The sequence below is a fragment of the Artemia franciscana genome, chromosome 12 (assembly GCF_032884065.1).
Source record: "Artemia franciscana chromosome 12, ASM3288406v1, whole genome shotgun sequence".
Lineage (NCBI taxonomy): Eukaryota > Metazoa > Arthropoda > Branchiopoda > Anostraca > Artemiidae > Artemia > Artemia franciscana.
In genome coordinates this window covers 17,786,682-17,799,944 of record NC_088874.1, presented here as the reverse complement: position 1 = coordinate 17,799,944, position 13,263 = coordinate 17,786,682, and the positions used below count along the sequence as shown (strand labels likewise).

Here is a 13,263-nt window from a genome sequence, read left to right as displayed (position 1 = left end):
TTAACCCACTGCGACTTCTTCTTAGTAGTGATGTCACCATAACTGGTCAGATTACATGATGTTATTTTCATGTTTTTAATCGTCTTCTTGCATTCTCATTTTCAATATAGTAGGATTGGGAACTGTCAAATAACAGGCTTCTACTCAGCTCCTTTTTTAGCACAACTGTCCTGATCAGTTTTAGCAATGAAGCAATGGATAATCTGTTCAGAGTTAGTTTCTGCTGATAAATCTACTTCTTATCTTGTACACTCTCACTGATTCAGCGTTTCTTGGACTGTAACAGCCTCAGCTACTAATATTACTACTTCTGCTCTTAATTGAACTGAATCACAAAACCGTAAGTGCATCCAGGTTGTCAAAATAGTACATATAATGTTTTAGAAATGGTATTAAGTTTTAGTTGTCAGGAGTCAGGGGAATTCGGGGAATTGTAAAAGTAAATCACGGATACTATGCGGTTCCAGATTTTCAAAAAGGCGTATGTTATTGAAAATTGTTGAACGTTTTTTTCCGTCATGTAAATAGTAAGCCATAAAATGGATTCTTATAGAAAAAATAGTAAAATATTTAAAATATTATTTTCTTTACCAATGAAAAACTATGCCAATAAAAAACAATAAAAGTAAATTATCCAAGGCCCAGGCTGTTTTGTCACAGTTGAAAAAAAGTTTGAAGGCTTGGAAGATAAGTCGGCAAACCAAGACTAGAATATTGGAATCTACAGTCATGGCAATGGTGATGTATGGCTCTGAAGCGTGGGCGCTCCGAAAAACGGAGGAAGATTTGCTAGATATTTTTCAGAGAAATTACTTCCGAATTGTTTTGGGTACCAGACTGACTGTTCATGTCTTAAACAGTAGGCCGTACGAAAAGTGTGGTTTAATCTCGCTTTCTAGGACTATAGTGAGAGAAATGTTGGAATGGCTAGGGCACGTTTGCCGATGAAAGATAACATCTTCCGAAAGATTATCCTTCTCGGCCAACCGTCTAGGGCCAAGCAAAAAGTAGGTCATCCCACGTTAGGATGAACGAATGTCATAAGGAAAGATCTAAGAAAAAAGACAAACTTCCTGGGAGGATGTAAAGAGGGAGACTTTGAATAGATTGGAATGGAGGAAGACCGTGTGTATCTGAGTGAGACTTAGGCGGATTGTTGCTGCAATCAGTTGTTAGTAGTGGTAGTAGTAATGAAAGATGAAAGCATGCATAACAAGCGGATTCAAACTGGGGTAATCTACATTAGTTGAGTTGGTTTATTCTTATTTAAATCTTATTTCAAATTGAACCATTCTAAATTCACTACATAATTTGATATGCAACATCTGTAGCTCTGTAATGAAATAGCTGGAAAAGTCTTCGAACTTCCAAACGGAATTTCTTCTACCAAGCAGGAGGGGGAAGGTTATAAAGTTAAAGATGCCAAAAAAAAAATTAATCTCGTCATATTCAGGGAACTGGAAATTTGGTGCTCTAGAGCTGGCTTTGTACGCAAACTCCTGCAAATAGGGCTAGTGTCCCCTTCAATACGTCTGGACTGTAACCTTCGTGGACCTTTTTATCCCGACCCAACCGTTACCACCCATCCTGACAGGACCCGATTTTGCATGATTTTACAAAGGGTAAAATTCTAGGTTGGCTTCTTGCTATCTTGGGAAAGTATTTGAGAAGGCGTGGATACAACTTTTAGGAATGGATTTCAGAGTGTTATCTATGCTCTAGTAGGCCGTTTGAAGACCTTTCTGGAAAATCCTTCTCCACTCCTCTTTCTCCATATTACATTGACTTTAATAACCTGGGATAAATTTTGTGTTATACAATTGAAACTTTTTCGAAATAGATCAAGAATAAAGTGAGGTCCACGGAAAGTGTGTTGAGTCCCATACTTTTGCTAAACCTTGGTTTGTAAGGCTTCGAAGAATTTTCGAAAATGTTTCTTAGTTTGAAAAAAAACAAGCATTTTGGCCTAAAATTCTACTCAATTCCTCGGAATTGTGTTCCCAAGATCGTGTGTCAGAGCAATGCAGACTCAAACCTAAAACAAAGACAATTTTTTCTCCAAAGTCAAGACCTGTCTTCTGTTCAATTTTTAAGAGTATTTTGGCTCGTGTGCGTGTAACTGAAATCCACTTTAAGTTAACCATGTTCAATTTAACCCATTTAACTGAACCCTCGTTTCATCAAGCCCATGCTTAACTCAACCTCCGTTTTATTCAACTCAACTCCCTTCCAACTCTGCCTCCGCGCTACTCAACCATCATTCTACTCATCCCCCTTTCAATCCAACCCTCATTTAACTTAACCTACGTTTAAACAACTTAATTAATCTAACCCAGGGCTTGACTTGTAAATTTTCCAAAATTTCGTACTTTCAAAGATTATAGCCATATCTTGTAAGAATTTTATAAGTTTCGTCTGTATCATTTATTTGCTATTTTTACCTTTTAAACCCTTGTGAAAGGGTTTTAGTCTTGTGAAAAGTAAGACCTTATTAGCCGGATAACCATACAATAGGGCTGTTCAGTAATGCACTAATTTTTAGAGAAAAGCTTACTGAGTTTCTTTAAGCCAAGTAGACTAAAATGTAATCTTTTGAAAAATCTGTTCATTTTTTTTCTATTACAGTGGCGCCAATAAAAGCACTATGCGCAGAGAGGTACAGAGATTGGTCTGTTCGTTTTGGTTCATTAGGGTTTCGATGCGTCCAAATTACAGGTGATCAAGCTACCATAGATGAAACGGAATCATTCAACTATGCTAATTGTATCATAACGACTCCTGAAAAATTTGATTCCCTTTCTCGTCGTTATCTCAGAGACAATATTCACGACGTGAAGCTTTTTATGATCGATGAAATTCATCTAATAAGGTAAGATTCGTATTAACTAGATCTAGAAAGTTTGTGTTAAAGTTGGGAACTGAAGGGAGGAGGCTTAATAGGGTTGGATAGAGTGAGATGAAGAGTGAAAATGAGATAGATAAAGTGAGAAAAGAGAGAGAGAGAAAGGTAGAAAAAAAAAGAAATTCACAGACAGTTACTGATCATACGCCATCAAATAGCGTTTATCACAAAGGTACCACTGGCTTATATGTCGCTGTGCTCTCCTTCAGTGGCTTTGTGCTGTGGTGACTGTATTTATTACTATCCGTAGGAGTAATTGTACATGGTTTTCGGTGCACGGAAAGAAAATTTCGAAGCGTTTTAATCTTAAACTTTGTGCTAAAAAAAATAATGAAGAATCGGAACTTGTTCATTGGAATAACTGCCCTATTCAAATTGTTTTTTTTTCTAGCGAAGAAAATCGAGGACCTGTATTAGAAGCTGTTGTAACAAGAATGAAATTGCTCGCTTCTCAGCTTGGTTGTTTCACTAGGTTTATTGGAGCATCAGCAACCATCCCTAATGGAGAAGACTTTGTTCGCTGGCTGAATGGTGACCAAGGGACAGGAAAGCTAATAAGGTAAAAAGTGGGAACCTCTTTCTTTATCTCTATTATCTGTTAATAATAAAATATAAGGGAACAAGAAAGCAAGGTAGTGAGAAAATTTAATGATGTGAGACAATTTTAATCTGTTTTCCGCTGCATATCTCTCACTCACTTTCTCTTTATAGTTTTCTTTCACTGTATAGTTTTAAAAAATAAATAATTTGGCAAATTAGATTCATTAGCTATTTAATTTTTATGAAAGAGCCTTATCTTATTGTACTATTTTAAGAGCAGCGGCTCTCTATTAGTTCTTTATTACTGAAATTTTTTGGCTTCGTTTCAATTGTAAGCACTGTTTTAATTTTTCCCAATCTCTTTTTAAATATTCTTTGTTAATTAGATATATGGTGTTAAATAGATATATATGTTAAATATGATATATATATATATATATATATATATATATATATATATATATATATATATATATATATATATATATATATATATATATATATATACCTGATATATATATGTAAAGATCTGTTGTGAGAAATTGCTTGGTTGCAACTGGTACAATATTTCGAAAGCATGACACCCCAAAATCATGCAAGTGAAATTTCGATTGGAATCGAGGCAGAGACCGCCTCATGATTGGTCATGAGGCGGTCGATCGATTTGGTCGATCGCCCTTCAGAGACAATCTCATAGTAGTTAATGGTTTTAATATCTTTGCTGATCCGTAGTGTTACAACCACTTCACCCAAAAATATAAATATAACATAAGTCTTTTGTATTTTTATATCGTTTTCCTTAGAGTTTTAAAGTGAAATTTGGTAAATTTATTGCTCTTTCTTTAAGTAGCGTGTGTAAATACATTGCAACTTTACTGTTGATTTTTATGGCACTTGGTATTAATCAAATGACATATAGCGATCGCAAATTCTGTTGGTCTGTCTGTCGGTCTGTCTGTCCTGGTTTTGCTAGTTTAGGCACTTCCAGGTAAGCTAGGACGATGAAATTTGGCAGGCGCATTAGGAACCAAACCAGATTAAATAAGAAATTGTCGTTTCACCGATTTGACCATCTGGGGGGGGGGGGGGGAGAGTGGGGGGACGGTTAAATCGGAAAAATTAGAAAAAATGAGGTATTTTTAGCTTACGAACTGGTGATAGGATCTTAATGAAATTTGACATTTAGAAGGATATCGTGTCTCAGAACCCTTACTTTAAATTCCAACCGGATCCGGTGACATTGGGGGGAGTTGGGGGGGACCTAAAATCTTGGGAAACGCTTAGAGTGGACGGATCAGGATGAAACTTGGTGGGAAAAATAAGCAGAAGTCCTAGATGTGTGATTGACATAACCGAAACAGATCCGTTCTATTTGGGGGAGTTGGGGAGGGGGGGGAGGGGTTAATTCTGAAAAATTAGAAAAAATGAGGTGTTTTTAACTTACGAAGGAGTGATCGGACCTTAATGAAATTTCATATTTAGAAGGAACTCGTATTTCAGATCTCTTATTTTAAATCTCGACCGGATCCAGCGTTATTGGGGGCGGGGGGTGGGGGGAATCAGAAATCTTGGAAAACGCTTAAAGGGGAGAGATCAGGATGAAACTTGGTGGGAAGAATAAGCACAAGTCCAAGATACTTGACTGACATTTCCAGAGTGGATTCGCTCTCTTTGGTGGAGTTGGTGGGGGGGGGTGGGAGTAATTTGAAAATTAGAAAAATGAGGTATTTGTAATTTACGAACGGGTGATCACATCTTAATGAAATTTGACATTTAGAAGGATCTTGTGCTTTAGAGGCCTTATCTTAAATCCCGACCGGATCCAGTGACATTGGGGGGATTGGAGGGGGTAACCGGAATTCTTGGAAAACGTGAAAATTGAGGTATATTTATCTTACGAATGGGTGATCGGATCTTAATGAAACTTGATATATATAAGGATATTATTTCTCAGATGCTCCATTTTCAATTCGAATCGGATCCGAGGACACAAGGGGTTGGAGAGGGGAAACAGAAATCTTGGAAACTGGAAATCTTGTAAAACGCTTAGAATGGAGAGATCAGGATGAAACTTGATGGGAAGAATGAGTAAAAGTCTTAGATACATGATTGACATAATTGGAACGGATCCGTTCTCTTTGGGGTAGCTGGGGGGTATTAATTTGGAAAAATTAGAAAATTGAGGTATGTTTAACTTAAGTACGGGTGACCGGATCTTAATTAAATTTGGTATTTAGAGGGAAGTCATGTCTCAGAGCTCTTATTTCAAATTCCGACCAGATCTTGTGACATTGGGGGGAGTTGGAGGGGGAAACCGGAAATCTTGGGAAACGCTTAGAGTAAAGAAATCGGGATGAAACCTGGTGGGTAGAATAAGCAAATGCCGTAGATATGTGATTGACGTAACCATACTGGATCCGCTCTCTTTGGGGGAGTTTTGGGGTGGGGGTCAGTGCTTTGGTGGGTTTGGTGCTTCTGGACGTGCAAGGAGGATGAAAATTGGTGGGCGTGCCAGGAAGCTGCACAAATTGACTTAATAAAGTCGTTTTCCCCGATTCCACCATCTGAGGGGCTAAAGGGAGAGAAAAAATTAGAAAAAATGAGTTATATATAACTTAAGAGTGGATGATCGGATCTTAATTAATTTTGATATTTAGATGGACCTCGTGTAGCTCTTATTTTAAATCCCAACCGGCGTTAAGCCTCTGATTTTCCTTTTAAATCAATTTATTGATTCTTAGAATTTTGCTAGAGCTCATACCATATGAGCTCTTGTCTCTTGGCTCTTCCGGCCTCGTCACAAGTGGCCTCGTCACAAGCTCTTAGTTCTTGTTCTATAGTTTTAGTTTCCTCCTCTCGTTTGTTACTTTCGAGAGGCAGTAAAAACACGCCTTTACTTCATACCCTTTCTTATCTATCATCTCTTATCGTAACAATTGCTGTTTTCTTCAGCATATTAACTAGATTCATTTGTTTCTTGGAATAAAATTGAATGTCTTATTCATTTCGTTCATCTCTGCATCTTCATCATGCTTATTAACTGAAAGCGCGTCATGCGTGACTATTTACTGAACATTAGAAGTTCAGATACCCTGGAGACAATTTGTAGAGACGATTAGGTCATTTGGCCGTGTCCCCAGTAAAAAAAAAACAACAACAACAAAAACCAAATAAAACTGGGAACTAAATTAAAAGCGATCATGTTTCACAGTTTTGGAGAGGTCTGGGCCCTCAAGCCAATGCCTTGGATAAGTCTATTGCTAGTTATGCTTGTACTTAATTTTACTTGATTTTAATAATACTATTGAAATATTTCCACCGCGTTTTTTTTGTGGAATACCTTGTTTTTTTTTTTTACAGAACTTAAATGTTCGGCTTTTCCAAAAAAATCAACTTCATTCTTTAAGAAAGGTATCCCGATGTAACTTTCCATGCTAAATTTAGCAATGTACTAATTCTTTCTCTCAAAGTTTTTATTTGTAATAGGCTAAAAGTTTTTAAACTATTGAATTATAGACACAAAAAGAACTAAGATTTATCGAGCAAAAAGTTTGTTTGCTATGAAAAATCTGGAAACGGAAAAACTAGATCAAGAAATATTTCGTGTAGAATAAAATTTGGTTTTCTGAATTAGTCAAATCGCACAATTCTGCATCCAATCATAACAGCAAACTTTGCAGTGAATATTGCTCAAATCTATAGGGACATGAACGATTTTTGATTGTATTTCCAATTTCAGTCCAGATAGTTGCACTGGAAGCACGATTAATTTTTTTTGTAATAATTACAGTAGTTTGTGCGACCTTGTAGATAGTTAACCAACGCCTATTATAGCAAACATTTCAAGACGGGTTTCTAAGGAAACTGTCTACTAACAAATATTCCTACATTTTTAGAATTCCAAAAATGAGCCTGAAACCCTCAAAAAAAGACGTTCAATTGAAACAGAAATTGCATCATAGTTAGAAATTGCAACGGTGACAACATGGTGTCACCGTTGTCAAAGACACTTCACTTTACAGTCCTCCAGCATGAACAAGAAGGAAAACTATATTTTTGCTTTGGTATAACTGATATGTCTCTTTTCTTTTTGAACATCAGGAATGACATTTGGAGTTGCATTTAATTTGGAGCAATCCATTTAGTATTTCAGATGATAAACGTCCAGTTAAAGTGCAACGGATGGTCCTTGGATTCAAGTGTCAGAATGACCATTCGAGGTTCAAATTTGACATCATGCTCAATTATAAATTGCCAAGACTTATTCAGCAGTACTCAAACGGAAAGCCAACACTGGTAAAGTATAGTTAATGGTTTCCGTAGAAATAACTTCAGGGTTTTATATTAATATTATCAACGGATAAGCAATAATGGTTAAACTTCAGGAGCTTGTGAGGCTGGTTCGAAGAAATAAAATATGTGCCTAAAATATGCAAGATTTGAATTTTTTTCGTTTTTTTTGCTCTGCTGTTATTGCTTATTCTGTTATATATAAAAAAAAATGATATCGACGCAATCTTTCAAGTGTGTAATAACCTTTTATTTGTTGATGTTTCTACAGCTTGATAGTTTGACAATTTTTATAAGAAATGAATTTTAAATGTAAAAAGGGGAAGAGTTGTGCCTATTTTCAGGAGTAATTTGGTGAAATTTTCACAAAATTTCTTATTTCTCACACTCGACAAGAAATGAGTTTAATGAACTCTGGAAAGTGCTATGGGTGTTTTTTCGTGAACCAAGATTCCCCTTTAATCTCTTGAAAAGCAAGACTGTATTATTCTGAAGACCTAAACATTGCGTCATTCAGTATGTATATATAGATATATATATATATATAAATATATATATATATATATATATATATATATATATATATATATATATATATATATATATATATATATATATATATATATATACACACACATATATATATATATGTATATATATATATATATATATATATATATATATATATATATATATATATATATATATATATATATATATATATATATATATATATATCTGGCCTGAGAAAAACGACGTATGTAAAATTATGCAAGATTACGAACGACTCTGGACAACTAAAGCAAAAGGCATGTAAAAAGTGGGAGCGAGAATCACATTGGATTGTAAATGAAAGTGTTGCACTACGATATATGTGGTTAGAAGACAAATCAAATTACAATAGAATGAAAAACCGTGTTAATTTAGCGTCTTTGAAGGATAAACAGGAAGGAGGAATTGAATTCACGCTAGAATTTATTAAGTAACCTGAAACTGATAATTTTGTACCCTTTCACTCAAAACTCAAGAATAACACCGTAATTAAGCTCATGCGTAATTTAGATATTTCAGAGTGTATATGTATATTTACTAAAAAATTAGGAGTAGGCTACAATATAAATATAAATAAAAGACAAATGATAATGCTTACAGTTAAAAAATATCAAATATTGATCAAACGCTTATAAAAGAAAAAAAAGATGCAAAAACCCTTATTAAATAATTTAACCTGTAAATCATCAAGAGCCAGAACTGTTACTAAAAAAACGGAAATAACGTGGGGCCTAAAAGGATAATTTTCGCCTTGTCTTCAAACGTTTTATATTTTTTTCTTTATACAAACTACGGGATCCTTCACTTTAAGCTTTAAAATAATCTCAGTGTTACTAAAAGAAAAGGGGAAACCAAGTAAAAATTTACAAAATTTAAAATAAGAAACTTTAATGGGCGAAAGATCAGAAGGTCGGAAATTACGGAAGGGGAGGGATGAGAACAATACGTGAGGCAGAGCAACAGCGCTATACATACGACCAAGGACGTCCCGACGGTAAAGACCCCAAAAACGAATCAAAAGGCCAAATGCCTTGCGTAGTTTTATCTGAACATGCTGAACCAAGACTGGTTTAAAATCTCTTTTCGAAGCAGCATAAGATAATCCCAAATAAGTGGCTATTGGTGACGACTATAAAATAACTCCATTGCCGTAATTGAGAGTCGCCCTGACATTATCCTCTAAGCAATTTACAACAAAAAATTGACATTTTTAAAAACTGATAGAAAGGCCCAAATCTTCTAAACAATTAATTAAAATATTAAAATTAGAAACAAGACTAGATTTTGACTGGCTCTGAAGGATAATGTTATCAGCATATGCAATGTAAGACAGATTTTGCGATAATGAAATAAAAGAGCAAGAAAGAGAATTAAGGGCAGTAGCTTAACATGAATTGAATATATAAGGAGAAATATTTCCTCCTTGTCTAATTCCTCTACCCTCTTGAATTAATATGGACTGAGATGAAGACAAACTCGGACAAATGTCTTGTCTTGTTGTTACTGAATTATGTAAAAGCGGGATTAAAGCAAAAATATTATTATAGGGGAAATGTTGGAAAAGAAGTTTTTAGACATCATAACTTTGGTAAAATGACGAATGAATCCTAACAGCTAAAGTAAAAGACATTGAAAAATGTTTCAGGTAAATATGAACGAAAATAAAGCAAAATGAGAATCATATTGAATTGCAAACGAAAATCTTGCGCAACGAAATCTGCGGTTAGAAGGCAAATCAATGCATAATTTGACAACCGCTTCTGTATAATCATGCCATAGAGTCTTTGAACAAAAATACTCTCTTTTCGGAATAAAATTATCTTTACCTAGTTTAAATCAATTTTTTTCCGTCTACTTTGAAAGATTAGCAAGATAATTGAATACTTCTTAAATAAGTATTGTACGGGATTGTTAGACGGCAGTGCATGTGAAAATGCAGGTGGGGTTGTTTGATGTTTGGTAATCTTAATATTTATGGTTATCTGTGTATTAAATGTCAATATGGGTTTGCTTGTGTATTTGTTAAATTTCACATATCCAATAGTCTCCTTCTGTTTCTCTTATCAATGGCGATAGAACTCTGCTTGCAATGAAGTACTGTCAATATTCTGAATTAAGGTGTAATTGTCGTCTGTTTGTTGACTTTCAGCAAATAAAACAACATTATCCTATTTGTATTTTATTCATTATTAAATCTGTAGGAATAGTTTATTGTTTAACTTTGCTATAGATCTTTTGCTCGACCAGAAAGGGCACCCAGCAAACTGCTTCTTACTTAGCGAAACAATCCGCTCTGTCTGTGTCTGAAGGAGGACGAACGCTGGCAAAAATGCTCTCCGATCCGAAGCTTAAGGAGTTTGTGCAGTCGGGTGTAGCTTTTCACCATGCTGGACTTAATTTAGAAGATAGAAGAATTATCGAAGAAGCTTTTTTACAAGGTCGTATACCTGTCTTGGTTGCTACCACCACACTTGGTAAGTAGAATGACTTTACTAAAAGTACTATATGCTAGAAACAGTGGACTGTAAAAATAGATCTTCCTTTCTTTATATTTCTTGATGCTTTCTATTTATATTGGAATGTGCTATATTTGAATCAGAAAAGGGAGACATTTGTATGCGCCTATTTCAGTAATCATAATTATTTAAATAACTATTCAAGAAAATGCAAAATTTGAGTAATTTGAACTTGAAAAATTGTGTATAAAACTCGGGATTTTTCTAGTTTAAATTGTATTTTTTTTTTGCTTAGTTACAAAATGTATTATAGGATTTTTTTTTTCCTGGGACCCATTGGTTTGCATAATACTTTGCTAAATCCTTTCTTTGGAATTGCAGAGTTTAAACTTTTCAACGAAAAAATGAAAACAGTAGTTCAGGAAAAACAAAATTTTCAATATTATGGCTAAATATTTTTTTGTCATAATATCATAAAAACAAAATAAACTTTTTTACTGATGTGATTTATGTGTATTACTTTATACAATGAAAGTTTAAAAAAGGGATTTGTTTTTGTTTTGTAAATTTATCAAATAAGCGGCAAAAATGTTACTTACAACATAGGCCATATAGACTCCAATAAAATGCTACACAATGGAAAAAAAAAATCATTTAGAAACAAACATATGATTGAAGCAAAACACAACTTCAGGTGACACCATTTTACCAATTTGTGGCCTTGAAAATACTGAATAAGCTTGTAGTCTGATTAGCCAACAAGCTCACAAGGGTTGTCACAATCCTTTTGCGGTGACTGGATATCATGTGAGGGCCTTTTCAAGTTTTGACCTTTATACTAGGAAACATTCGTTTATAACATGGCTTGGGTAATAAACGAAGCTGTAGTGCAACCCCATGCAAGTTTGACACACACTGCCCATAAGCGGGAATTATAGTCCGAAAGAATATCAGTATCAGATTGTTGCATAAAGCAAGGGCCATCAGTCGTTGCTCTTGTGCTTTTTGGCTCATCCAAACCGGTCATTGCAATGGACAATAAGTAATATAATCTAAAGGACTCTTCTTCTCAATAAAACAATGCCGTTTTATTGGTAAGAAACCAAAAACCAGACCCTTTTATTGGCAGTGTTGCTTTAAGCATTCTTTTGCTTTAAAGTAACCAAAAACTAGACCTTTTTAAAAGGATCTTTTAAGCATCCTTTTGTTTTAAAGAAACCAAAAATCAGACCCTTCTATTGGTAATATTGTTTTAATCATCCTTTTGTTTTAAAGAAACCAAAAACCAGACCCTTCTATTGGTAATATTGTTTTAAGCATCCTTTTGTTTTAAAGAAACCGAAAACCAGACCCTTTTATTGTTAAGATTGCTTTAAGCATCCCTTTCCTTTAAAGAAACCAAAAACCAGACCCTTTTATTGTTAAGATAGATTTAAGCATCCCTTTCCTTTAAAGAAACCAAAAACTAGACTGGTTTATTGGTAATGTTTTTTAACCATCCTTTTGTTTTAAAGAAACCAAAAACCAGACCTTTTTATCGGTAGTAATGTTTTAAACATCATTTTGTTTTAAAGAACCCCAAAACCAAACGCTATTATTGGTTATGTCGTTTTAAGCACCCTCTTGTTTTAAAGAAAAAAAAAACTAGACCCTTTTATTGGTAATATTGTTTTAAGCATCATTTTGTTTTGAAGAGACCAAAAACCATATCCTTTATCAGTAATAATGTTTTAAGCACGCTTTTGTTTTAAATAAACCAAAAACCAGACCTTTAATAGTAATACTGTTTTAGGCATCCTTTTTTAAAAATAAATCAAAACCAGACCCTTTTATTGGTAATATTGTTTTAAGCATATTTTTGTTTTAAAGAAACCAAAAACCAGACTGTTTTATGGGTAATGTTTTTTTTAACCATCCTTTTGTTTTAAAGAAACCAAAAACCAGACCTTTTTAGCGGTAGTAATGTTTTAAACATCCTTTTGTTTTAAAGAAACCCAAAACCAAACGCTATTATTGGTTATGTCGTTTTAAGCACCCTCTTGTTTTAAAGAAAGAACAATCTAGACCCTTTTATTGGTAATATTGTTTTAAGCATCATTTTGTTTTGAAGAGACCAAAAACCATATCCTTTATCAGTAATAATGTTTTAAGCACGCTTTTGTTTTAAATAAACCAAAAACCAGACCTTCAATAGTAATACTGTTTTAAGCATCCTTTTTTAAAAATAAATAAAAAACCAGACCCTTTTATTGGTAATATTGTTTTAAACATCCTTTTGTTTTAAAGAAACCAAAAACCAGACCCTTCTATTGGTAATATTGTTTTAAGCATCCTTTTGTTTTAAAGAAACCAAAAACCAGACCCTTTTATTGTTAAGATTGCTTTAAGCATCCCTTTCCTTTAAAGAAACCAAAAACCAGACCCTTTTATTGTTAAGATAGATTTAAGCATCCCTTTCCTTTAAAGAAACCAAAAACTAGACTGGTTTATTGGTAATGTTTTTTAACCATCCTTTTGTTTTAA

General features: G+C 34.1%; 1 protein-coding gene across 1 annotated transcript in view; it reads left to right on the top strand.

Annotated features, from left to right (window-relative positions):
- Nucleotides 1-13,263, top strand: part of LOC136033782 (uncharacterized) — a 102,342-nt gene that overhangs the window by 19,465 nt on the left and 69,614 nt on the right. The window contains exons 4-7 of the mRNA XM_065714685.1: nt 2,626-2,869; nt 3,294-3,461; nt 7,588-7,738; nt 10,515-10,758. Coding sequence (XP_065570757.1) covers nt 2,626-2,869; nt 3,294-3,461; nt 7,588-7,738; nt 10,515-10,758 — 807 coding nt within the window. The remainder of the gene's footprint in view (nt 1-2,625; nt 2,870-3,293; nt 3,462-7,587; nt 7,739-10,514; nt 10,759-13,263) is intronic.